Genomic DNA, 25,741 nt, shown 5'->3' on the forward strand with positions numbered 1-25,741 from the left:
ACCATGTTCCCTGAGAAAAGCCATTAACTTTCTCCTGTGTTCCAGTTCAAGGAAAACAGAATAGTCCTCTGGCTTCCACTCACCTGAACCAGGCCCACGACCTCGCAATCACACTCCTCCATCCAACTCAGTGAGTCCTCCTGAAAATAAGAGCACAGCGCGCCCCTCCTCCTAGTGCAAGTAGCCCAGGACAGAAGAGCAGGCTGGGCCACCGTCTGCAGGCTCCACGCCCCCGGCAGGAAGGTTAAACGCCTGCGTGAGCAGTCTTGAAACACGGCAGAGTACACACCGATTTGGAAGAAGTGAAACGCACACATTACACGTGGACTCTATGTTTTGGAACTGGATTTACGGTGGTGTGACTTCACACGAGGTCTTGTCCAGGGAGCTTCTCAGGGACTGCCCTGAGGAGCAGAGGGGCTCTCAGGAGCCATGTGCTGGACGGGAGGGTGGAGGGCGGGAGCCATCCCCCTGTTTGCTCAGGGCGGCGCACCGGGCTCCTCACCTCTCCTCAGTGCTTCTCCCCAACAGGTCAAGTCCAGTGGAAGGGATGTGCTGTCCGCATCTTTCCACCAAGGAAAGGCCTTTCTAACACAAGCCAATGCCCAGCACAGACTGGCACAGTGACTGAACGGCAACGGGCACGGACCCTTGCTGTGCATTCTGCCCCCCGTTACAGGACACGGTTATCTGTGGTCCATTCCAGTCTGTCACAAGCTGGGAAACCCTGAAAGGACTTAGCCTGGAACACCACCCACGGGCAGTGAACTCCAACCAAGGCGGGTTCCAGCCGCAAGGGGGTGTAAATGGAATGCTGCGTTATCCATCAAGATCACAGCAAGACAGAGAGGCAGGGGCCTGTGACAAGAGTTCAACCAGAGGTGGAGAGAAGCCAGGCTTCACCCAGTGCAGGAGGCACCCACTCTGTTCACAGGCTTACCCCCGTCCAGGCACCCAAAGGCCGTGCTCCTTTCTATGGTGGATGTGCTAGCAAAGTAAGTGTGTCGCACGTCACACCTCTGCCAAAGCACCCCAAACCTCACCAGCGCCTCTGCCTCCTGTCGCTAGCGCTCACAGGCACCAAGCAGCAGGCTTCCGTCAACCCCAAGCACAGGCGGCATCTCCGGCTTCAGGTTCACTCTGAGGGTGAGCAAGCCCCTACGCCCAGGGCGCTGGAATGAAGAGTAGAGAGGCAGACCTTCCTCACAGACCGCCCAAACCCGTCTTCCTCCAGGGCAGTCTACACACAGGCAGGTCCACCGTGCTGCACGAGCAGCCCCGGCCGCCAGAGGCGGCGGCGCACCAGGCGCTCCGTCCACAGGCCCTCCCAGCTCAGACGCCAGTCTCACTCAGCACTCGGCCCTCTTCCTCCTCAAGCGGCTGCAGACCAGAGACAGGAAGCTGTCAGTTCGCTTGTGTGACTGTCTTTGCAGCCTCAGAGCTCACACGACTGCCAGCATCGTGGTGCGTCCCTAACAGGGGTGACCAGGAGGTCTGCATCTTCACGCTGCACAGCCACGCGGGCAAGAGGTGGTGCGGGGGGGGGCTGAAGATGCAGCAGGCCAGGTTCCTCACCAGCAGCTATCAGTGAGCCCGCGACACGCCCCCAACTGCAGCACCATCGTGTACGAAAGGTCGGTGGTCTCACCCGGGGAGGGACAGCTTACACACACTCCTGCCCCCCATCCCCGAGGGGCAGAGAATCTCTAGCACCAAGGATGCTACTGTCAGGGATCATGTACAGCCCTCCAGGTGAAGAAGAAAAGCTGGCAGGGCAGGAGCAGGGCAGCCCAGACGGGCAGAGAAGATCTCCACAGGCAAGGCTCTATTCCAGGAGCAGTGTGGCCTTAAGCTTCCTTTCTCTGTGGAACTGGGACAGTCAGCATCCTGCACCAACGCCAGGGGCTCTAAGGATCTGGACACTTACAAAGGCCAAGACCAGCAGACTGGTGCAACACTGTAGATCAACTACATGCGAATTAAACAAAAAGGCCCAAACTGCTCTACCGCCAGGCCGTGCCCCGGACAGTCTCCTCCACTGGCCCCACAGACCCATAAGGTAAGGAGAAATATGGCGACAACTCTGGGAAAACTGCAGACGCTTCAGTCATTCTTAAAGAGATTTAATTATCTGAATTGCATAAAAGGGAGTAGTACACATGTAAATCTCTGCTACATCACAGACTGCTGTTGCTGTTTTTGTTGTTTTATTAAAGACCGCTGTTTCTACCCATCTTCAGGTTTATGGCTATAGAATGTGGGGAAAGTGGGTATTAGCAACAGGACAGGAAAAGCAAGTCAGAGTCTGTTCACCAGAACATCTTCTCCACTGCGGGTCCTCTGAGAAGAAAAGGTGTGCAAAGGTTGGGACCCACCTACGATCGTGTGCAAAGGTTGGGACCCACCTACGATCGGGAACAGCAGCTAGTCAGAGACAGGAAGGCCAGTGGGAGGGGAGCCTGGCTGCTCACAAGTGCTCCCTGGACCCACCTTCTCCTAGGCCTCCGTGAGGATGCACTCTCCTGACTCTGCCTTCTGAGTTCCTAACCCGAAACCAAACTTCCTGTCAATTTAAATATAATAAAGACATCATTCCCCCAAGGAGGGCTCATCTGAGGATTGGAATTGACACAGGGACAGAATGATTTGCCAACATTCTGAGAAAGCTTATTTAAAAACAGGATGGCTTTCAAGACAGGTTCTGGTGCGTGAAGACAGGAGGAAGGGGGGTCTTTGTTAATGGGGACTGGAGGCATGTGGCCCACCAGACAGAGCAGGATACAGAAGAATTCCCTAATATCTGTAGGCTACCACCAGCTGCTGCTGTCGCCTGGCTGGGCAGAGGCAAAAGCAAGCCCTCCTCGGGTTCTTCACGGCCCACAGGTAGGGGCAGAAGCAGCTGTAGGCTGATGGCTCTGAATAACCAGCAGGTAGTGTTATGTTAGGACCAAGGATTTATTCCACATTATAAACCGCAACACTTGATACAAGCTTCCAAATGAGCAGGCGGGGGGTTGGGGGGTGGGGAGCCAGCACAGCTGTGACAGGTGCTTAGGGAGCAGCCTCTTCTGTCACCAGTTCACCAGTGACCCCAGAAGCCAGACGTCCGTGTTCTGACATCCGCCAGATGCTAAAGCACCACACACCGTTTGGAAGTTGGTTTGGTTTTAATTCCAGCCACTGAAACCAACATGGAAGTTATTGCTTAGATAAATAAACCTAGTCTACCAGGGAAAACAAAAGTGGATAAAGAAAACAAACAAAAACCTCAAAAGTGAAAAACTTAAGCTCCCCAATATGGTAACAGAGTAAACGAGAGAGAAATTCCTCAAATGAGGATTTACTGGGCCCTTCTGGGCACTGAAACCGAGTTGGACTCAGCCGGTAAACCCCAGGAAGAGGTAAGATTTTAATGCTGTACATGAAAAGGTGCAAGCGCCAATCCTTCCAAACTGCTGGGAACCCCTGCAAAAACAGTCAGCGTTTCAAACCTCAACAACCACAAACAGCTCTTAAGGAAAAAAATACAAAAAGTGTCAAAAAATTTTTGTCGTTTTTTTTTTTCTTTTTTTCAAAGAGTTCTGGAAAAATGATCCCGTAAGGAATAGAAATAGCACCGTTCACAGGCTGGTTTGAACGCCAGTCCTGCAGCTTTGCTGAGAAACTGGGAGTCCCCGGGCCGAGCCCTGACCGAGGAGGGCTCTGCGGGTTTTATCTCCGGCCCGGCACGTCCGTCTCCGCACAGCGCACGCACACGTAGTCCTCCTCCTCGGCCGTCTCGGGAGAGACACCAACACAGACCTGATGGAACCACCGACTGCAGCTGCCATCACACTGGACCCAGTCCACCTGGTTACAGAGAGCAGGGAGACGGGGTTTTCAGGGGAGAAGAGGCCCGGCAGCCAGGGCAGCCACTGCCCCTCACGGGACCTCCAGCACGGCAGCCCAGGCGAGCAGGCTGAGCTGTTCTCCACGCGGTGGCTGCGCGGGGCGAGGACAGGCCGCCCCGTGACAAGTAAGCAAAGGGACGACAGCAGCACCCCCCCACCTTCTGAGTGCCGGGTGGCGAGAGCCGGAGGAGCAGGAAAGGAAAGGGCAGAGGAAGAGTTTCTTCGAGAAAAGGGAGGAGACCCAGGAGCGCTGTGAGAGCAGAGACACCAGTAGGGGAGGGTGAGCAATCCACTCAGATGGGCTCAAGGCAGGTAAGCAGGAGAGAGACCCGGCCGGGCGAGCTGGCGCTCGCAGGGTTCTGAGTTAAGGGAACGCACGTCCTCCATGGCCCAAACCTCACTGACCTCATCTCCTTCTGGCTGCAGGCAGCTCACGGCCGGGCAGATGGCGTCCTCGTCCTCAGAGTCCTCCTGCTCCGAGGAGGACGAGTCTGAGGGCAGGGACTGCGTGTCGGCAGAGGGGGCCAACTCATAGCTACACTCTCTCTCTAACTTGAGACTGTCCGTGTCCTTGGGGTGGCTCAGTTTGATTCTCTTCTTTTTGGGGGCCCGCATTTTGGTGATTCGATCCCACCGCTCACTGGAGAGGCCTTCTCTTTCCAGGCGTCTCTTCAGCTTGCTCTCGAGGCTGCTGGCTCCATCTCGCTTCCCTCGGCAGCCGTCACTCTGGGTGGAAGACGGCAAGCCCAGTTTAGCACGCGGTTTGCCTCTCACTAAAGCTGCCGTGTCAACACCCACAGGCATGAGCAACAGGTGCGCCCCATGAAACCAAGACAGGCTGCCCCCGCTCCCAGCCCTGCCCGCCCACCCCACCCCACAGGACCACCTAACTTCGCCGTTCAGCCCATCAAACACTGGAGAACAAAAGTGTCACCAATGTGAACTGTCTCACATCAGCCCAGCAGTGCCGGGAGGTGGGAGATGCCAAATACACGAGCAAATGCCTGACGTCCACAGAGCTTCTTGGGAGGTGCTGACCCACAGACGGCTAAGAAACCAGGCCGATACCGTCCTTTGTAAAGGACGTCTCCTCCCCTTAGAGGAAAAAGGTGCTTTTAACTGAGCACAGTTGGTAATGTGCTGCACTATTTGGTATTGCAACGATAAAATCAATCCTAAACGCCAGTGTCTACCCTTATGCTGTCTTCCTGCTCCGACTATATCCTCAGGGGTCAGCGATTTCGTTAACAGGATGCAGGAGCAGCAGCATCTTACGCTGCTGAGAAACAGGACCTTAGTACTTTAAGTTAGCACTTGAAACAGGCCCCCTTGGGACTTCCTGGGAGCTCCAGAAGTTAGGACTCCCCACTTCTACTTCAGGGGGCACAGGTTTGAATCCTGGTCAAGGAATTAAGATCCTGTGGTGCAGCCAAAAAGAACGAAACACAACAACAACGTGCCCTCCTAGTCTAGTCACCTGGTCCTGACAGCTGTCAGGTTCAGTTTAGAAGAGTTACAGCATTTGTTACACGCTGACTCTAAGAATGAAAGCCTGTCCAGCTGTAATTACATCTTCATCTAACAGGATTTCTCTTATACAAGAATAATCCTGTTTCTAGCTATTATCACATGGAAATGATGAGAAGCACCTTATGAAAAAGAAAAACTTTTCGCATAGTGGTTTAAAAACCAGTATCAGAATCCAGGTTGCGAGCCCAGCTGTCGTCTGCATCCTTTCCTGGATCAAAGACAGCGTCTCATCCCTGTGCTATCGAGATGGGGTAACGCCGAACCCCAATGCCCACCTTCTCACTGCCGGGTCTCACTGGAGAGCTGTGGTCAGCCTGCTGTGCAGGGCTCGGCTTTGCGAGTAACGTCTGGTAGAGTTCCTGAATTTCAGGAAGGGACACCTGGAGCAGCTGGGCCTCCATCAGCAGCTCATTCACTTCTGGGCTGATACCTGTCAAGACCAGAGCAGATCACGGGGACACTCCTTGTGACATGAGAAGAGGAGGACCGCCCACCTGCCTGCTACCCGCCCCACGTCAAATGAAGCCACTTCATGTGCCCAGAGCTACAGCCTAACAGGCCCAAATGAGACTGAGTCTACCGCTGATGCAGGAGAGATACCTCTGCCTGGACAGCTATCACAGGGCCGGGCATTCTGCACAGGCCAGGGCTCCAGGTAGAACTCCTGAGGGACAATCACCCTCAGGAGGGACAGAAGAGAAGCAGGGTCTCGAAGAGCCCCCTCAAGTCTCCTGAGTAATGAAGCAACAAGTGAACCTGTGACTGAGCATCTGACCATACCACTTGCTGTTTAACTATCAGCTGACATGGGCTGAACCCATTCCTCCCTGAAAGCAGTGGATATAAAGCTTTCCTTTCTATTTCTTTTGCACTTATAAGCCTTTAAATAGGATTCTCCCCCAACCTTTCAAGTACACAGTAACACATATCCCACATGTAAGAATAAAGTCATTTTTTAACAGTTCTGGATTATTTACAACAAAAAACCACTGCAATATCACTTGTTACTATTCAAGCCCTCAATATAACAACAACAATGATCATGATGATGATAATCAATACAGACCATGGAGGGGGATACAGCTCCGACCAGTGGAGAAAGGAGAGTGTAAATAGGAGGTTCTGTTGTCCCAGTCGTCGGGCAAGGAGAAGGACGTGGGGCCAGGAGGCTGAGATATCTGATGGAAGGAAAACATCTCACAGTAAGGCTCTTCCAGGACTAAGACGACCACCAGCCTAACAGAAGTAGCTTGGGTTATCAGGCAGCATATAGCAGAGGACTTGATTTTCCCAAACTGAAACAAGCCTCTGGCATCTCAGATCTGGCCAGCCAACTCCTGTTCACCACGCCTTTGGCCTCCCTGGCTGTGCCTGGACTGACTTCAGAGGTGAAGAGCACTACTGGGCAATAAGTCATTTTCTCTGCATGGACACACAGCCTCTTGGAATTCCTGGGGGAGATTTTCACCTGCCTGACACAGACATGCAGCCCTTTGGGTAAACCGAGGAGCTGCCAAACAGCACTCACATTCATGTCCCCACCTTCTTCAGAGCTTATCAGAGGGGCTAGAACAGCAGTCCTTTGACCACAAATGAGCAAACAGCAGTTGTGTCTTTCTCCTTTATTAACACAAGGAAACTCCCAGCACGTCATGTGTAAGGGACACAACTGTCTCCAATGTAGGCTAGGTTGTCTGAATAGCCACAACTCAACTATGAGGCAAAAACTTAAACATATCATTTGCTAAGTGCCAGGCACTGTATTTCAGAAGATGGAAATAAATGGGGCAAAAAAAAAAAAAAGAAAGATAACAAATACCGCAGAACCAACCCTCTGTCCGTATGTCTAACCTGCACTTCACTCAGCCCTTGCAAATCACAGGCCTCTGCTGGTACAGCACCAGGGAGGTGCAGTGATTCTGCTAGAGAGTCTACAACGTTTGGAAGTCATCGGGTGGACCTTATAAGACTAAACCCTGCATTCCTGACTATGCTTTCTTATCTTCTGTGGAAGAAGACAGAACCCCACCCCCACCACCAAAGTCATGGTTACAAGAATCAGGCTTTTGGCAGCAAGACCACAGATAGTATGGAACCCACTGCCTCCCCTCTGAAGCAACATGATACATAAGATGCTTCAAAACTTAATTTTTCCTCAAAAAGCAGCAAGACACAGAAGGAGGCACTCTCCCTTTCTGCTCAGTGAGTTACATGATAGGAAGCAGGAAAAAAAATAGCTACGTGGAAAAAAAAAAAAAAAAAAAATTTAAGTATATCTATTAAAAATACCTAGGTTCATACACACAAATGGGGAAATCATATGTATATATGAACAGGTGAAATCTGCTCTACAGACTGACTACTGGGAGCAGAGGAAAGAAACGACGTGGCAGGCACGCAGAGCCCTGCAAGGACACTGGGCGCTCGTTAACAGTAGCCCCCAGAGCCACAGAGGCATGGAGGTGAGCACGGTCTGCAGACCAGCAAAGAAGGCTCAGGCTCACCTTGCTGGTCTCTGGCACCTGTCCTGCTGTGGCCTGCCACCTGCCACACAACAGTCCTGAGCCCACTGGGTCCTGCAAGGACTTGAGGTGCCCTGACGAGAGCAGCTGCCGGGCTCTGTGCTGCCAGCTCACGGTCCTCTCGATCATATACCGCAGTGCGTCTCCCTCGGGCAGGCGGACGCGGATGCGCTGCAGGGAGGCCAGCAGGGGCAGAATCTTCTCGAGTGGAGGCTTCTCTGACCTCCGACAGTTGGGACACAGCCAGACTCGGGGGCCCTGTGGAATGCTGGGAGCTGCCACACAGCTGGTGTGGAAAGCATCCCTGCAGAGTTCACACTGGACCATGGGGGCCGCGGGGGCCTTCTGACACACGCAGACTCTCATCTCCACATCGTGCACAGGCGACAGCAGTTTCTCCTCATTGGCTTGTCGGAGAGACTGCAAGGCTTCCATTTCTCGTGCGCGAGCTTCCCCGAGTGCTGCCATCTAGACAGGAGAAGGCAATAAAGGACGATGGCACAGAGACCTCGGCCGTCTTCTCAAACTCAAGGGTCGTGGCGGTGAGGAACACTGGGCTCCAGAGCAGCCTCTGGGTGTAGCGCCAGTTCTGCCTCACTAAGGCGTGGGGGAGCCTCGGACAACATTCCGCTCACTGTGGTGGGACGCCCACAGGTATAACCCGAGTCGGGAACAGTGCCCGCCTCACAGGGCTGCGTGACGACCCCATGGCCATGTGACCAGACGCTCTGGCTGCCACTCAGCAAACCACACTGTCAGCAGTTACCTAACACACACCGTTGTTCCAAGCCCAACTTCTCTGCACATGTATCTCTTAGAAAATATCCCTCCCTTGTAAGACTCAGGTTTTTCACTGTCTATGGACACATTTCTGAGCTTTGTATGCAGCTCCACTAACTTTTGTGATCTTCTAGAAAAGTAGTTTAGATGAGAAAGTCTCTAAGATGCCATAGTAACCTGTTTCTCTTACTGCCTTTAACAACAGGCCTTAAGGTGTACTGGACACATGAACCGTACATAATGAAAGTGGATCCCTTGTGAAGAAGTTGAACAGGAACACTTCACCAAGCTTCCCTCAGACACACATGCACAGGGGCATGCTATGAGGCCACTGGGCAGAGACAAAAGCAAGCTGCTTTTCTGCAGGAAGTGGCACGTATACTTGCTATATTCTTTTCTCTATTAAAACAAGAGCCACATCTCACTTCCGAGATCAGGTAATCTGTATAAGCAACTTGAAAACACAAGCATAATTAGCTTCAGAGTAAAAAGCTGAAGTGACACTGAACATGTTCCTCACCAGTATGTACAAATTATCCACATGTGAGATCTCTACGTGAGTCAGTCCAGGCTTTACAGATTTATTCACCGCTCACCATGAGGTAGAACTGCCTTAAGGGAGACCAATTAAAGCCACCAGCTCTGTAAGAGTAAGCACTATCCCCTCGGCACATAACACATTGACCTTTCACAGCAACCAGACAACCCAAGTTGGCCAGACAACCCAAGTCCTGATACTTCACTGAAGAGAAACACAGAGGAAGCACAGATTTTTAAAACTAGCATTCCCCACCAGAAGCAAAAACTAAAGGCTTACAAGAACCATTTCTTTCCCAACTCTATTTCCAAGTCCTTAAAATGTTAATGTGTCATAGCTAAACCATTTCCGATGATGAGATCCACCCCCAGTCACCAGATGAGGAACCTGAGTCCTAAGGCCAGACTGATGCTCCACTGTTTCTGGATTAGAGGAGAAAAATGTATCAATGAGGGTTTAGGTAAGAAACAAAAAGATCTAGAATAAACCACCTAACAAACCCTTGCTGTATTTAGAAAATCTCTTATTTCTGTAGATGAAAGCAATGTGCAGGCAGTGCATACAGAGCTATGCGGTGACACAGTGATCAACAGGTAACGTGCAGAGCCAGGCGAGGCTCCAGACAGTGCCGTTACAAACACCAACCGTGTTAACAGTGGAAGCAGCATCTTGGAGGCATCGAAATGATAAGCAGGCAGCCACATCTGACTACAATCTGAGGGAAGGGACGAATACGCCAAGGACAGTCCATGTCAAAATACACAGACACTTCAGGGCAATCCCACGTCAATCAAAAGAGCAGTCAGGCCACGATGAAGGGTCAGACTGGAAAGGTGTTCTGGCCCAAGGACAAGACCCTTTAGTTCAGGTCCAGTGGCAGGTATGTTCCTGCTCCGGGAAGGACAAGGCTTTGTGCTTCAAAACCATCCTAAAAGGGGCTTCATCAACCTACAAAACTTCTGCACATGGAAAGAAATCATCAACAAGATGAAAAGACAACTTACAGAATGGGAGAAGTATTGGCAACTTGTAACCTGATCCAGGGGATTAATACCCCAAATCCGTGAAGAACTTATATAATACAACAGCACAAACACCATCATCCCTACCAAAAACAAAAATCCAATTAAAATGGGCAGAAGATCCAGTAGACATTTCTCCAAAGACGACGAACAGATGGCCAACAGGTACATCAAAGACGCCCAACACCACTGACCATCAGGGAAACGCAGATCAAAACCACACTGAGACATCGCCTCACACATATTTTAAAATGACTATCATCGAAAAGACCAGAAATAACAGGTGTCAGCGAGGATGTGGAGAAAAGGGAACCCCGCCCTGCACTAGGAGTGGGAATGTCAACTGTTGCAGCCGCTGTGGAAAAACAGTATGAAGGGTCCTCAAAACACTAAAAACAGAACCAGCACACGACCAGCAATTCCATTTCCAAGTAACACATCTACCGGAAACAAAAACACTAACTGGAAAAGATTACCTGTACTCCCATGTCCAAGGCGGCATCATTCTCAACAGCCAAGATAGGAAACAACCTCAGTGCGCCCACTGGTGGATGAAACGAAGCATGGCTGTGTGTGTACAATGGGCTGTTACCAGCCACAGACAGAGAAAGGGTTCTGCCATTTGCAACAACACGGACGAACTCAAAGCATTACGCCAAGTGAAATAAGCCAGAGAAAGACAAGGACTATATGATCTCACTTACACGTGAAACCTAAAAAAAAAACAAAAAACAAACAAACCAAAAAACACCCCACAGAAGACTGTGTGGATCGCAACAAACTGTGGAAAATTCTTAGACCTGGCAATACCAGACCACCTTACCTGCCTCCTGAGAAATCTGTATGCAGGTCAAGAAGCAACAGTTAGAATTGGACATGGAACAACAGACTGGTTCCAAATTGGCAAAGGAGTACGTCAAGGCTATATATGGTCACCCAGCTTATTTAACTTATATGCAGAGTAGTACATCATGCAAAATGCCGGGCTGGATGAAGCACAAGCTGGAATCAAGACTGCCAAGAGAAATATCAATAAGCTCAGATATACAGATGACACCACCCTATGGAAGAAAGTGAAGAAGAACTAAAGAGCCTCTTGATGAAAGTGAAAGAGGAGAGTGAAAAAGTTGGCTTACAGCTCAACATTCAGAAAACTAAGATCTTGGCATCTGGTCCCATTACTTCATGGCAAACAGATGAGGAAACAATGGAAACAGTGAGAGACTTTATTTTCTTTGGCTCCAAAATCACTGCAGATGGTAACTGCAGTCATGAAATTAAGACACTTGCTTCTTGGAAGAAAACCTATGACCAACCTAGACAGCATATTAAAAAGCAGAGACATTACTCTGCCGACAAAGGTCCATCTAGTTAAAGCTATGGTTTTTCCAGTAGTAATGTATGTATCTGAGAGTTGGACTATAAAGAAAGCTGAGCACGGAAAAATTGATGCTTTTGAACTGTGGTGTTGAAGAAGACTCTTGAGAGTCCCTTGGACAGCAAAGAGATCCAACCAGTCAATTCTAAAGGAAATCAGTCCTAAATAGTCATTGAAAGGACTGATACTAAAGCTGAAACTCCAATACTCTGGCCACCTGATGTGAAGAACTGACTCACTGGAAAAGACCCTGATGCTGGGAAAGACTGAAGGCGGGAGGAGAAGGGGACGACAGAGGATGAGATGGTTGGATGGACACAACTCAACGGACATGAGTTTGAGTAAACTCTGGGAGTTGGTAATGGACAGGGAAGCCTGGTGTGCTCTAGTCCAGGGGGTTGCAAAGAGTGGGACACGACTGAGGGACTGAACTGGACTGACGGACACAGAGAACTGATGGGCGGTTCCCAGAGGCAACTGGTCCGGGAGATGGGTGCAGGGGATCAAAGGGTAAAGATAAATCCTGGGGATGCGACATACAGCATGGTGACTATAGTCATTAATTCAAAAAGAAACTGTGCTCTCTTCTCTGGGGAATATGTCAGCTGTGTCCAGCTCTTCGCAATGCCATGGATTATAGCTGGCCAGGCTCCTGTATCCATGGAATTTTCCAGGCAAGAATACTGCAGTGTGTTGCCATTTTCTACTCCAGATAGTCATTAATACTATGTTATAGTTTTGAAAGTTGCTAAGAGAGTAGATGTTAAAAGTTCTCATCACAAGAAAAAAAAAAAAACAAACACCTGTGTGGTGATGGCTATTAACCAGACTCATACAGGGGTCACTGGGTAATATACACACATGCTGAGCCACTCTACTGCACACCTGAGACTAATACTACAGGTCAATTGTACCAACTTGGCAAGTTTCTAAAGCATCCAGATCCCATAGCTCTCTTCTTTTGATCTGATACTGTGCTCACCAAACACTAGCTCGATACCGCTTCATCTTCTTGAAGATGACACTCTCTCTGGATCCACAGTGCTTACGCTAAGAGCAGATCAGACTCAGGAGTACCCAGTACCCTTTCCAGTGTATGTCCTGTTGTAGACTTAACAGTAAGCTGGCATTGCAGGCCACCTGTTAGCCCTGGACCAAGCTACAGGCTTGGGAAGTGTTTCTGAGTCTGGGAGGCCTCGAAGGCACCTTCCATTCAAAACCTTTACAAATGACAGTTTTCCTAAAGTTGCTTGGGTAAAACAGAGCACTCTGAAAGTCACTCCCCTACTTGCCTTCCCAATATACCCATAAAGATGGAAGACCTAGAAAGAGCCCTCCCCCCTGAGAAAAGAGGAGGGGCGCCGGCACGCACAGCTGGGGCCGTCTCTCTGCTTTCCACCAGCGTTCTCTCCAGGTCGCTCAGACTCTCTACACGGGGACTCTTCTTCTTGCCACTTGGCAAGGGATCCTTTAACTTTCTCTGCTTCCTCTTTAATCCCAAAAGGCCAACATCACATCGAGGACACAGCACCTGATGTGGAACAAAGCACAGCCATTGTGATTTATCTGGTGTACCACAGAGCATTACCAAGTTCCCAAATAAAAGCCTAAGCAGTGGGAAGGACATGAATTTCCTTATATTTTCTGCATAACATGCAACCCTGATTCCAGAAATCCTACTCTACAGAGGAAGGAAGCAAGGATGAAGGAAATCTCACAAAAAGACAGACTTTTGATTCAGATCCACTCAAACAGTAAGTAAAAAGAAGAAAACTAAAATGTACCGACTCAGTCATAACGTGTGACCAGCATCAGCTTAGAACTACAAGTGTTAACTATAATCATGTTGAGAGGTGGAGATCTTTTATCAAGCTTGGCAAATCCAAGTGGTGAAGCATGGCCAAGGTTAAATGTTCAATTTTAACAGACCAAGGAACTTCAAAGAGGAATATTTCTTCCTTAGTGAATGCTATCCCCAAACATATGCAGAAAACATTCAAAAATTCTTCTAAGTTTCCAGTGAAATTCAGAAGACTCTCCCTGGCTCCCCTCAGAAACTAACTCCTAGAGCATAGGTCAGCCAGTGTTCCCCCTCCATAAGGAAGGGGCTGTGAGTGGGCTGAGTGCAAACTTACCTCTAGGAGAGAATAGGACGAGTTCTTAGTCAGGAATGTATTAGCAGCACATTCTTTCCAAACGTGAACTTCAGCTACTAGGGACTCCAGTCTCGGCAGCGAGGGTAGATGCACCGGGATACACCGGCCTCGAGTGACAAGCTCCACCAGCGTGTCCAACACTGGCACACGTCCTCCAGCCTAGTAAGTCAAAGGAAAAAGAACACTTTTGTGGAAGTGCGCCAAGTAGCCCCCATGATCTCAACATACTAAACTCACGAGTGATGTCGACCAAACCTGCCGGCTAGCTGGTGGTGGTGATGGTAAGGCCCCTGGGGATCCCACTCAGTCACCAAGTAAGAGCCTGGTTCGTGCTGGAGCCACAGATACAACTGTGGACTTGGCATACGCTGCCATCCCTTTGTTCAGACTGCTTATACCCTTTCTCAGTTCATCTGTCATTTTGGTTGGTTTGAAAAAAATTCAACAGAAATGTAAACCTGTAATAACTCAAAGGACTTCCATACTGACTTAAGAGAACGAAAAGCAGCAAAACAGTATTTCACTCCATTCACTGACAATGAATTAATAGATTATTCAGGAAAACTAAAATGAGTTGAGAAAGAACACTGGCTCTCAAATTTTATTATTAAGAACCATCTGGGAAGCTTGTTTTAAAAACTTCCTGGGCCCTACCCCCAGATCTCTGATTCAGTTCATTAGGGAAGGGTTCATGTGAATTTGTATTCCTAAACTTCCCAGGTGCTGCTGTGGCTGTACTGGGACCACACTCTGAAGCATACAGAGCACTCCCTGTGTGTAAAACACAGCTGGGCGGCATTCTAATATAAGCGATCCACCGAACACAAGGGGTCGCCCTGTCGTGGGTCCCATTTCTCTGCTAGTCCTTACATACATGACTCAAGGCCAAGCTCTTATTTCAGGAATGGAGCAAAACTTGCTTTTTGTCCTTATCGACAGACTTTGTTGCAGACACAGTACTAAGTAGCACATACATTAAAACAGGTGAAGGGAACCAAACCCACCTGGAAGCATGTCCTTTCCTCTGGTTTCATACCTCACCTCTCCCTGACTTCTGCCACCACCCTCACTTTCTGGCTGCTAGCAACCATGAGTGAAAGCAAGGACCAAGGCTGCAATCACGAAGGTTCCAACAATGGCAGACAAGAGCGTGCATCAGAAACCTCACTGGGGAAGTTTCTGTGCACAGCAAACACTTCCCATGCTTCTTCCTCTGGCTGGACTCACTCCTTACGTAATGCTTATCAAACAACGTATCTTCTCTTCCCTATTAATCAGAATAGACGTCCAGATGTTTCAGTGAAAACACCTGGCTAAGCTGTCCTATTTGGCATTTCTCATTAGCAACTGGTCTATTAGCACAACTTAAATTATGCAGATATTCCGAAAACCAGATGATATTTTGTTCCTAGAGTCTGATGGCTTCAACAAAACAGAACTTGAGACTCAAGAACAATATAAATTAAAAATTTAAAAACCTAGCCCATTAAGTAATTCAAAGACCTTTTTTTCTCAATAGGACCGTTAGACCTGCTGTTTTATGATGATAAGAGAGAAAAAGGAAAACACCCCCAGCAACCCCTTTTCACATGCAGTCGCCCAACTGAAACAGAGAAACACAGAACAGTGTGTCTTGTGTCTGTTGTTGTTCGGTCCCTCAGTCCTGTCTGACTCTGTAACCCCATGGACTGCAGCACACCAGACTAAGGTACATTATTAAGGTATATTCCAGCTGTACCTTAATAATGCTACACACCAATTTAATTTTCCATTTTAATTTACAGGTAAAGGCTCAGTAAGTACACCATCTAGCACAGAGCCACAGATACTTTGTGCTGATTCTCTGGAGAGTTACTCCAGAATATGCTAAGCCTCACTTCCTCTGCAGGGACAGATAAGCACTTTTAAGTCACTACTTGTACGGTAAAAGTCCTGGACCTCACTACCCAGTTTGGCCATGGAAGCACATATCACTACTCACTCAGTCGCCTGCTCTTCACTGTCTAGACTTCAAGCAATTGGTAAGCCAGCAAGAGATAGCCATACTGGTCAAAGATTAGCAACTGTATTTCATTTTTAGCCCTTTCTCTTCAACACCAACCAAGTACTTAAGACTGTTGTTATGGGAGGCTCCCAAGCTCCCAGAAAAGGTTAGTGAAATTATCTAAGCCTTACATATTAAGCCAACTGGTGAGGACAACAGGTGGGGTGGGCAAGGGCATCTACACGGGGTAGAAGAGAATCAGTCACGTGGCCAACCCAAACACAGGGCACGCGCCATGAAACCCAGCGCATGCCCCTCCACCAGCGCTCCATCCCTGCTCTTCACAGAGGCACTGTGAGACTCTGGAAACCTACCTGCAGGGCCTCCACTTCCTGAAGCCAGTCTCTGGCTCTCTGCACAGAGTCTTTCAGCGCCGCGCCGTTGGGCAGGTGTGCGGGGATCTCCTCAATCTCCTTCACCACGGCGGCGAGGCTGTTCAGTGAATGCCGAGGCCTAGAGAGCAGAAAGACTGTACTCAGCCTCCGCGCGACTCGCACTTCTCGTGGCTTACTTATCAGAGAAGTCAGAAAAACCACTTCAAAGGAAATTCACAATTGCAAATAAATTTTTTGAAATGGAAAGTAACTACAAGACATCAAATTATCTACATAAGACTAAGGCAAATAACTCAGTTCTACTTAGTTCTGATTTGACAATGGAATAACCATAAACTTCTGTTTGCAAAAGGTAGCTTAGGGATAATTTATTCCATGTTAAACTAGAAACACTATCAAGACTCATACAGCTCCACTAAGATAAGTAAAAATCTCCAGGATATCACCACACCAAAGCACAGAACCCAAAACTTTTGTGTCCTCTGCTCAATGACCACTATTTCAGGATTAAACAATAACATCCAGAAAATAGCTGTCCCTTGTACTTTATGCTGTCAGCTCCAACAGTAAAGATCTGTTAGACAGAAAGCAAGATGAGGAGGAACCATCTTCTCCCCTCAGATGGTCAGCCCGAGTCCAACACGTCCTCAAGTACAGACAAGGTCATGAGGCAACAGCAGTGATGCTGGGCTCACAGCACTGTCATCCCTTTACAGACACTGCACACTGCGATGTTCACATGTTTCTCTTTAAGACTCCTTGGGGTCTCTTTCATTAACTGTGGGTTTAAACAGTTTCACTTATTTGTAAATGTTTTCTTTCCTCAAAGATGTTCCCATTGAGATCCAGGGAAATTTCATTAAACCACTTCTAGAAAATGACTGTCCATTTGAACCATTCATTTCACAATCAGTAAATCAAGAAAAAAATAATAATCTTCTTTTGACCGAGTTCCAAAGCAGTTCCAAACATCTCAGCTAAACTTCCACACGCACAGCTCAGCTGCTGTGCCTGGATCACACCCTAATGCCTGGTCCTGCCCAGCATGGACCCAGCACAAGCCCTCCCCAGGGGAGGAGTGGCCATGCTCAGTTACCTGGCCTTGAGGAGACTCTTGGCTTTGTCATCCCAGTGCTCTGATACTGTGAGCAGTTCCTGAAGCCGCGCCATAGCCTTCTCCACGGCTGAATATGGGGCCAGGCCCACTCCCAGGTCTATGAGACGTCTCATATCATCTAAGGTGAGGGAGCTCGGGTCCAGGCAAGCCTGCTGCACCTCCTCCAGCCAATGGGCCTGCTCCAGCCGGACACGCATCTCAGCAAGCTGGGGGAGCTCAACATCAAATTCAAAGCTGACATCCAGCAAGTCCTGCAGCTCAGCAGCACTGGGCATCTCCTCAGAGAGCAGTTTCTGGCTATGCTGTTGGAAATCTTCTACACGATTCAAGAGATCCTAAAAAAACACAGGTTGTTGCATCAAAACACTAATTTCAGCAACTGGCTTCTTGCAAACTTAGAATCTTCAATGCATATTCAACATGACCCTCTGCCATCTCACTTGACTCCAACAACAATACACATAAACATGACCATGCGTAAGCCAACTGGCAGTTAGAACAAGTGGCTCTAAGCAGATTTATGGCAGCTGTGATGAGTAGCCGGTAGTCACTTTCAGGGTAAAAATTTCCAACCGTCTCTCCACTGCAGGCCTGTTACAATCTCTTTATCAACATGTACCACTCAAGCTGCTATTAATATTAAACACATTTGCAAACAGATGTACAAATTAACCACTCAAGAACAGGACTTCATCATGTCAACTGAGCTTATTTACAAAATATAGGATGACCACATATAGGAGGGGGGCAGCCCCCATCCGGGCACCTTCAGCAGCGGTGTCTGACTGAGGACACAGGGGAGGGCGTGCAGCTGGGTCACAAACTGCCGGAGCTCATTCACGGTCAGCTGATTGTGGGATTTCCCTCCACCAGACCGGTATCTAGAGAGACAAAGGCCCAAGAAGGCTGCGTGAGGACAGGTGTGCCAGCACCCCAGACTCCAGCCACAGCAGACTCCCCAGGGGTCCACACCCAAACCAGGTGTGCACAGAGCCTACCTCGTCTGCCTCTTGCCATTAAGCAGCTGCTGGGCAACAGAGGCGCATTTCTCTGCGTCCTGTGTGACTAAGCGGAGGTGACGTAGAAGATCATTGTCTGGAAATTTCTTCATCTCAGATTCTTCAATCAAAGCCTTAAAGCTGACAAGGCCTAGAAATAAAGAAAAGATCACCTTTTCTGTGATCAATATATATGAAGTTCTGGTATGAAATACAGAAGGGGAGGTTTGATTTTTATCAGCTCTTATCTATGGATATTTGCAATGCTCTCCCTCTAATAAATTTGTTGATTTTTTTTTTGGGGGGGCCGGGGCAGGGGGGTGCCCTGAGAGTGGAGGGCTTTATAAAGTGCCTGGAGCTGCCCTTTAACATAGACAAGTTTATGAAACAAAGAACACCTGACTTGTCAGGACAGAGCACATGAAGATCCTCCTATGGCTGGAGCCACACTTTCCTCCTGCATCTATCTAACTGCAGCTGGCAGGGAACCAGCAGCTTACAGACTGAACTTGCACGCACCCTGGAACAGGAGAGGGCAGAGACCCTGCTGAGCTACAGAAAGGAAAGCAAATGGAACCACTGAGAGAAGAGATGCGAAGGGAAGCAGTGACTTTCAAGGTAACACCGAGGACAGAGACTTTGACTAGAGCTAAAAAGTAATAACAAACACTTCACTGACTCTTAAGGATATACTGTTTGTGTCATGAATGCTAGTTAAAAAAAAAGAAAAAAAAAAGGCAAAACAAACAGAAACCTTTTCTAAGGTTCCATATAAAATGTGAAATACTTTTGTTTCTGAGACAGAGACGTGTAAGAATTATTATGTTTTGTAATAACACTGTCTTTGTTAAAAATACAATCTTTCAGAACTCCTATATTAAGACTTCACTTTGATGTATGGACATCTGCCTCATTCACTCTTGGCTTTAAAACCTGTACTAAAGCTCTAAGCCTGGCTGGACAGATGAGCTAAATCAGGCTGCTTCAAGTAATGTTTGCTGATAACTGTTTGCTGACTGTATTATAATCAGTCCCAATTTGTCAATCACCAAATCACACTTTCTGTATACCACATACTTTTCTTCTTATTAATCTTAGCCTCCAAAGCTTCATTCACATTCAAGGCCCACTCGTTATAAGACTCTGCTCGAAGCTTCAGTGCATTCATCATGGGGTAGAGGTCATCCAGAGTGTATCTGTACCTGGAAACAGAAGAGCAGGTTGGCTTTGAGATACGTGGGCCTGAAGGAATCAGATGCCAACGTCACAAAGCCTAAACTAAACAGTCAGTGCTTTCCACAGGGAGAAAACTCATTCTTCCTACTCACCTCAGTTTGTATTTATAAGGAGGACAGGAACATAACTCCTGTACGTGATGCAGGCAAACAAGCAGGCCAGGTTTGCAGCAGCAGGAGAGGGCAGACATGAAGCACGTGGTTTTGCATTTCACACACTGACGCTCATCATCCGGCAACAGTTCAAAATCCATTCTTTCCGAATCAATTACTCCCTAAAATAAAGTGTACTTTAGAGATCGCCAAAGGATAATATCACCCAGTAGCTCCCAAGAAAAACATGCAATAGTTGAGCTTTAAAAACACGACACAGAGAAAACCTTACCAAAACAGAGAGTGCATGATTAAAAATGTGTGCACCCAGTAAATGTGGGCAAGTTAACCTATTTCACTTATCTGGAACAATCTCTTCTGGACAAAGTAGGTCCTTATGTTTGGCTATACTGATCTGAATATGAGAATAGCTATTCACAGGCTTATAAAACTACTTAGATTAGCTGCTGCTTCTACTCACAATTGGCCTTGCCCATGTTTTGGGTATATATAAGAGCAAAGAAATGTAAATACATTCTACTGCAGAGGAAATGCTATATAGGGCTTCAGAGAATCCATAAAAATAACAAATATAAATAAAAGGAAAGAAGATGGGGCAAGCAGAGAAGACTACCATGCAGGAACTATGGATGGGAAGCCAATGAGTGGTCTGTTCGGCTCCTGGAAAAGGTTCGACAATCTGTGACACAGAGACTAAAGGCAAAATAAAGTATCTCATAACCAAGTGTCAAGAAAAATGAGGTCTTGAGCCAGTATGTCTCTACTGTGATGTGGGCACCTACGACAAGCCCTTCTAGGATGTATCTTTTGTTCTGGAAAAATTGAACTTGTACCACTTTTTTTCCTTATCTGGAACTGTGTCCAACCGAAGCCTGAGAATGCAGAGTCTGACCAACTCATGTTTATAAACCAGCCAGCTCCTTTGTTTTACTCTTTCATTCTGTATTTCAACCTCTGGACCATTTCACATCCTGCTCATGAGAAAAGTTAGGAAAAACCTAATAAATAAATTTTGGTTCTAACCTGAAATTAATTCTTAAAAAGGACTTTGTTATGGAGATGTCTTAAGATTTTTGTTTAAAGTAAGATTAAGGATCAACTCTATGAATTTTGGTTAAGAATAAATCATATTAGTCCACTCAATTTTAATTTGCAAATTTCCACATCTGGAAAAAAAATTATGAGTTCTCCAAGTTGCAAAAACAAGCTACCACTATTGATGGAAGACCTTGGTAAGACACTTAAGCCCCCTGGGCACTGTTTCCAGAACTGTACAATATCAGGGGAAGGCGAGCAAGTGGTTTGTTCATTCACAGTGGGCTCCAGGGAGCCAACATGCTAAAGAGGCACATTAAAAAATAAATCAATATGACTATTTGTGGATATGACTGTCTCTAAAGAATCTACAAAAAAGCTATAAGAACTATTGAGTTTGGGAAGCAGTCAGGATAGAGTATTTTAAAGTCAACTGTATTTTAAAATGCCAGCAATAAAAAACTGGAAAAAAACTCTGAAGTATTATCACGAAACACGGAATGAAAGAAACCAAGAAGACCTCAATAGGGACCTTCCCTGGTGGTCCAGTGGATAAGACTCCCCACTTTCACTGCAAGGGGCACAGGGATGATTCCTGGTCAGGTAAATAAGATCCCAAATGCCCAGCCTTTCTAGCACAGCCAAGAAAAAAAGATGGCCTAAACAAATGAGGGGATATACTATGTCCATGGATTAGAAGACTCAGTATTGTTAAAAGATCAATTCTCTCCCAAACTATCTGTGAATTTAATGCAGTTCCAATCTAAATGCCAACAGCCATTTTGGTAGAATTAGTAGGCTGATTCTCTACACTTTATATGGAAAAGCAAAGGAACTGAAACAGGCAAAAAAATTTTTAAAGGAGCAAAGTTGGGAGGATTCAAATTACTTCAAGACTTAGTAGAAAATTATAGTAATCAAGACCTTAAGGCATTAGCAAGAGGATAAATGCATAGGCTAACAGACTAGAACAGAGTACAGAAGTAGCTCCACACGTGTCAATTTTCAACAAAGGTGCCAGGACAAGTCAATGGAAAAAGGAGAATCTTCAAGAAATGGTGCTAGAACAATTAGAGAGTCATATGCAAAAACAATGCTCTCAACCACAACTTGTCATAAATAAAAATTACTTAAGAGGATTAAAGACTTAAATATAAAAACTAAAACTAGCAATTCTAGATGTCTACACACTAGGAAACGCTTGTGACTTAGGTTAGGCGAAGATTTCTTAGGAAGGCACACCAAAAAAGATTCATTAAAATCAAACAAACAACAACAAAAAAACATGATAAACTGAATTTCATCAAAATGAAAAACTTCTGTTCTTTGAAAGACACCGCTAAGCAAATGGAAAGACAAACCACTAACTGCAGGAAAGTGTTTGCAGAGCGCTTATGGTCAAAATAGAGAGGAGCCTCACAACAGACCCGTGAAAAGGGGCACAGCCAGACAAAGGGAGCAGACGCTGCACCCAAGGGACGCACACACAGGCAGCGAACGTGACAAAGTGTCCTCTATCGTCAGCCACTAGAGAAATGGAAATTAAAAGCATGATGAAACATTATCATGTATCTAGTAGAATGGTCCTGTGTGTAAGGACTTTACTAAGTAACACCCAATGACATTCAGATGGGAGTTCCAGAAACCTTACCAATTTGCGAACAGTTTCCCTGAGTGCCTTCTCGTCCTCAATCATGATGGCCATGTCTTTCTGAACAGTTGAGGCCACTACAACGTCTAGGACATCCGCCTTGGAAGCCATCTTGCAGATCATCTCGTCGTGGGAGAACACGCAGTAGCGGTGGAGCAGACGGTAATGCTCCACGCACTGCCGGCCTAAGGGCAGCTGCGCCAAAAGAAGGGAAGACATGTGATGTGCGGAAGGAGACACCTTCCTGTTTCCAAAGACCCCTGACTTTTATTACCAAACAAACAAATATCACATCTCGGGTTATCGCCCGTATCATACATCAACCCTACAACTAGACTCAAAGAAGCCTCGGACCTTTTAAAATCTTTGCACCTCAAAGATCTGGCTATTAGGGACCTTAATTATAACAGGGTTTAAAAACCCAAAGTATTACTGAGACATTACTGTCTACAACAATGTAGAATTTAATCAGAAATATGAATCTTCACATTTCCTGAAGCAACTGTGTGAAACTGGTGTGGTTAACCTACTTCAGAGAGCAAAAATGCTCTAAAAACTATTATTACTGTACAGAAAATAATTAGAGGTGAGTAGTACTGTTTTTATTAAAAAGCACTGAAACAAGGTTACAATTTATTAGCTTTAACACCACACTCACTTAAAACTAGACAGCTCTTTTTAAGTAAATGAAAAGTATTAATACTAATATAAAAAAATTCAATTTACAACCATCTAAAATCAAGTATCATTAAAAATTACTGTGTTTGGATAATTTAAGTCAGTGTACAGTCTTCAGACTGGAAATGTTTGTTGTTAGTTTGCAATGAGATATGAGCTTCAAGCAAAACATAACTCAACAGACTCTTCACCAGGCCCTGGGTTCACACTGCGGGCTAGCGCCTTTTCTTGCTGGAAGATATACAACTGGCGGACCTGCCATCTCAGCAGCAACTGGTTTAAGCAACTAGAAAGTATAACCCACTTCTGCAGGAAAAACAATACATGTCAAAAGGCTCACTAGGTCATAATCACACACCCAATCAACAGTGCAGAAGTTAACGGCCTCAGCAAAATTGAAACCTTGATTGAAACCGCTGTGGTAGGCTCTTGGAAACGTGATCACAAACTCCCCAGCACACTGATTGGTTCGGTAAACCTAAGGAGACAAAAATTGGAGATTTTCAGTGACATTTCTCATGAAAGACACTCTGGGCACAGAGAATCAGATGATTTTCCAGAAAGGGCAGGCAAACAAGTGTGGTGGGTATTACCTAGAGATACTTGTTTCTGCCACAAGATGGAGTGGTTACTCAGACTTGCAGGTGTGTAAGTATCTCAAGAGAAAACAGCTTACACCACAACAATCTGGCTATATCCAGGATCAGGACACACCCTTCTAAATAGTATCATACCATATCATAGTAGAGGATCTCCTACCACCCATTAAAGAAATTCCACTCTATTTCAAGGATCTCGTTCCATATAGAACTCTTCCTGATTTGGGCCTCAAACTTAACCCCCACCAATTCCTCTTTTCCAACTGTTCTCACCCAAAAAACACCCGAACTGTTCTAGGTATTAAATCATCATGCTGAACCAATTATTATGTAATAACAACATCAGGGGCTTCCCAGGTGGCACAGTGGTAAAAAAAAAAAAAAAAAAATCTGCCTGCCAACGCAGGAGACACAGGAGAGAGATGCGTTCGATCCCTGGGTTGGGAAGATCCCCTGGAGTAGGAAATGGCAACACACTCCAGTATTCCTGCCTAGGAAATCCCATAGACAGAGGAGCCTGGTGGGCTACAATCCATGGGGTTGCAGAGATGGACACGACTGAGCCTGCACACCTACGCCTCCACCAGTGGTTCTCCAAAATGTACTTCCCAGACCAATAGCAGCAACATCAACCGGGAACTTGTTTGGAAATGCAAGTTCTTGAGCATCAGCCAGGCCGGCCATGAGGACAAGCAGTTTCTGGCTGAGGCCCAGCCCTATGCTGCAACATGCTCTTAGGGCTCCAACAGGCAAAGTGTGAAGACCACTAACCACCACACAATCCTGTCACCAGGACTGCCTCCTCCCTCCCCAACTCTGTGCCACGTACACTACACTTCTTCAGAGCCCCACACCTGGGCCTAAACGCCCTCATGAGCCCTTTCCAGTTCTCCAGAGGTGACACCCTTGTCAAACCACACCACCCTTCCATTGTCTGTGTAAACATTATCTGTCTTTTCTCTTAAATTGTGAGTCCCTAAAATGCACAATTTCATTCATCTGCCTCTCTGGATCCAGAGTCTAGCCCCATATGGTTTACTCGATTATTAAAGAACTGGGCTGGAGGTCTCTTCTAAAGCCAGCTACCAGCTCATCCCAGTGCTTAAAATTCCTTCACAGTAAAGAGTTTGCCTGCAATGCGGGAGACCTGGGTTCGATCCCTGGGTTGGGAAGATCCTCTGAGAAGGAAACGGCAACCCACTCCAGTATTCTTGCCTGAAGAATTCCATGGACAGAGGAGCCTGGTGGGCTACAGTCCGTGGGGGTCACAAAGAGTTGGACATGACTGAGTGGACTAACTTTTGCTTTTTTTTTTTTTCTTTTCAAAACAAATCAGAAAGGTCCATCAATGTGGGGTGGGGAAATCAATATGGAAAATGCCAACAATGAGGTGATGGTGATGTTTTGATGGCTACTGGTCCTTATTTTCTAAGCTTTGGGCCATGAATATTTCATGATCCTTCAAGGAAAAGTCCTCTCCATCTGCCCCACTTACTAGCTTGTGAACCCAAAAGCATAAACCGAGATCATGAGATCAAGAATTCCACTTAACACTGTAAATGTATCATTCACACTGGCTTGAGCTAACTAAGATGGATTCTCCGACTTTATACATTTCAGTCTGGCCTCCCAAAGTGTCTCCCAAGTTTCCACTGAGAGGAAGTCAGTAAACAACAGTGTCACTTTGCACAGAAGCCTCAGAGGAAAAAGCGTCCAGCACCTTTCAGTCTAGAGTGGGCGCCCTGAGATCCAAGCTCAAGACCGTGAAATACATTCTCTCTTAAAATAAGCTTAATTAGGAGTGGTGGGGAGAGTGTTTAAGATCCACCAGGAAGTCACCATATTAGTTCACCATTCAAAATCAAGGTCGTGTATATGTGATAAACTATTTTCTAAAGTAGGAATGGTGTATGAAAGATTCAGACACACAAGTTTAGATCTAATTTATAACAGAACCTAGCCATTTCCACAGTGAAAGTGAAAGTCGCTCAGTCATGTATGACTCTTTGTGACCCCATGGACAGTCCATGGAGTTCTCTAGGCCAGAATACTGGAGTGGGTAGCCTTTCCCTTCTTCAGGGGATCCTCCCAACCCAGGGATCGAACCCAGGTCTCCCAT

General features: G+C 46.9%; 1 protein-coding gene across 2 annotated transcripts in view; it reads right to left on the minus strand.

The window, feature by feature from the left end:
- Positions 1 to 2,106: 2,106 nt before the first annotated feature.
- The window catches only part of KDM5B (lysine demethylase 5B), a 73,892-nt gene continuing 50,257 nt past the window's right edge, over positions 2,107 to 25,741 (minus strand). For both annotated transcript variants that reach the window (XM_070384648.1, XM_070384647.1), the window contains 15 exons: positions 23,382 to 23,501; positions 22,346 to 22,540; positions 19,639 to 19,820; positions 19,388 to 19,512; positions 18,311 to 18,461; positions 18,079 to 18,193; positions 17,292 to 17,647; positions 16,175 to 16,313; positions 13,796 to 13,975; positions 13,033 to 13,191; positions 7,925 to 8,410; positions 6,487 to 6,598; positions 5,696 to 5,850; positions 4,296 to 4,616; positions 2,107 to 3,849 (listed from right to left, as the gene is read on the minus strand). In XM_070384648.1, the coding sequence (XP_070240749.1) occupies positions 3,712 to 3,849; positions 4,296 to 4,616; positions 5,696 to 5,850; positions 6,487 to 6,598; positions 7,925 to 8,410; positions 13,033 to 13,191; positions 13,796 to 13,975; positions 16,175 to 16,313; positions 17,292 to 17,647; positions 18,079 to 18,193; positions 18,311 to 18,461; positions 19,388 to 19,512; positions 19,639 to 19,820; positions 22,346 to 22,540; positions 23,382 to 23,501 (2,934 nt within the window). In that variant the 3' untranslated portion in view covers positions 2,107 to 3,711. The remainder of the gene's footprint in view (positions 3,850 to 4,295; positions 4,617 to 5,695; positions 5,851 to 6,486; positions 6,599 to 7,924; positions 8,411 to 13,032; positions 13,192 to 13,795; positions 13,976 to 16,174; positions 16,314 to 17,291; positions 17,648 to 18,078; positions 18,194 to 18,310; positions 18,462 to 19,387; positions 19,513 to 19,638; positions 19,821 to 22,345; positions 22,541 to 23,381; positions 23,502 to 25,741) is intronic.

The sequence above is a fragment of the Bos mutus genome, chromosome 16 (genome assembly GCF_027580195.1).
Source record: "Bos mutus isolate GX-2022 chromosome 16, NWIPB_WYAK_1.1, whole genome shotgun sequence".
In the NCBI taxonomy this organism is placed as follows: Eukaryota; Metazoa; Chordata; class Mammalia; order Artiodactyla; family Bovidae; genus Bos; species Bos mutus.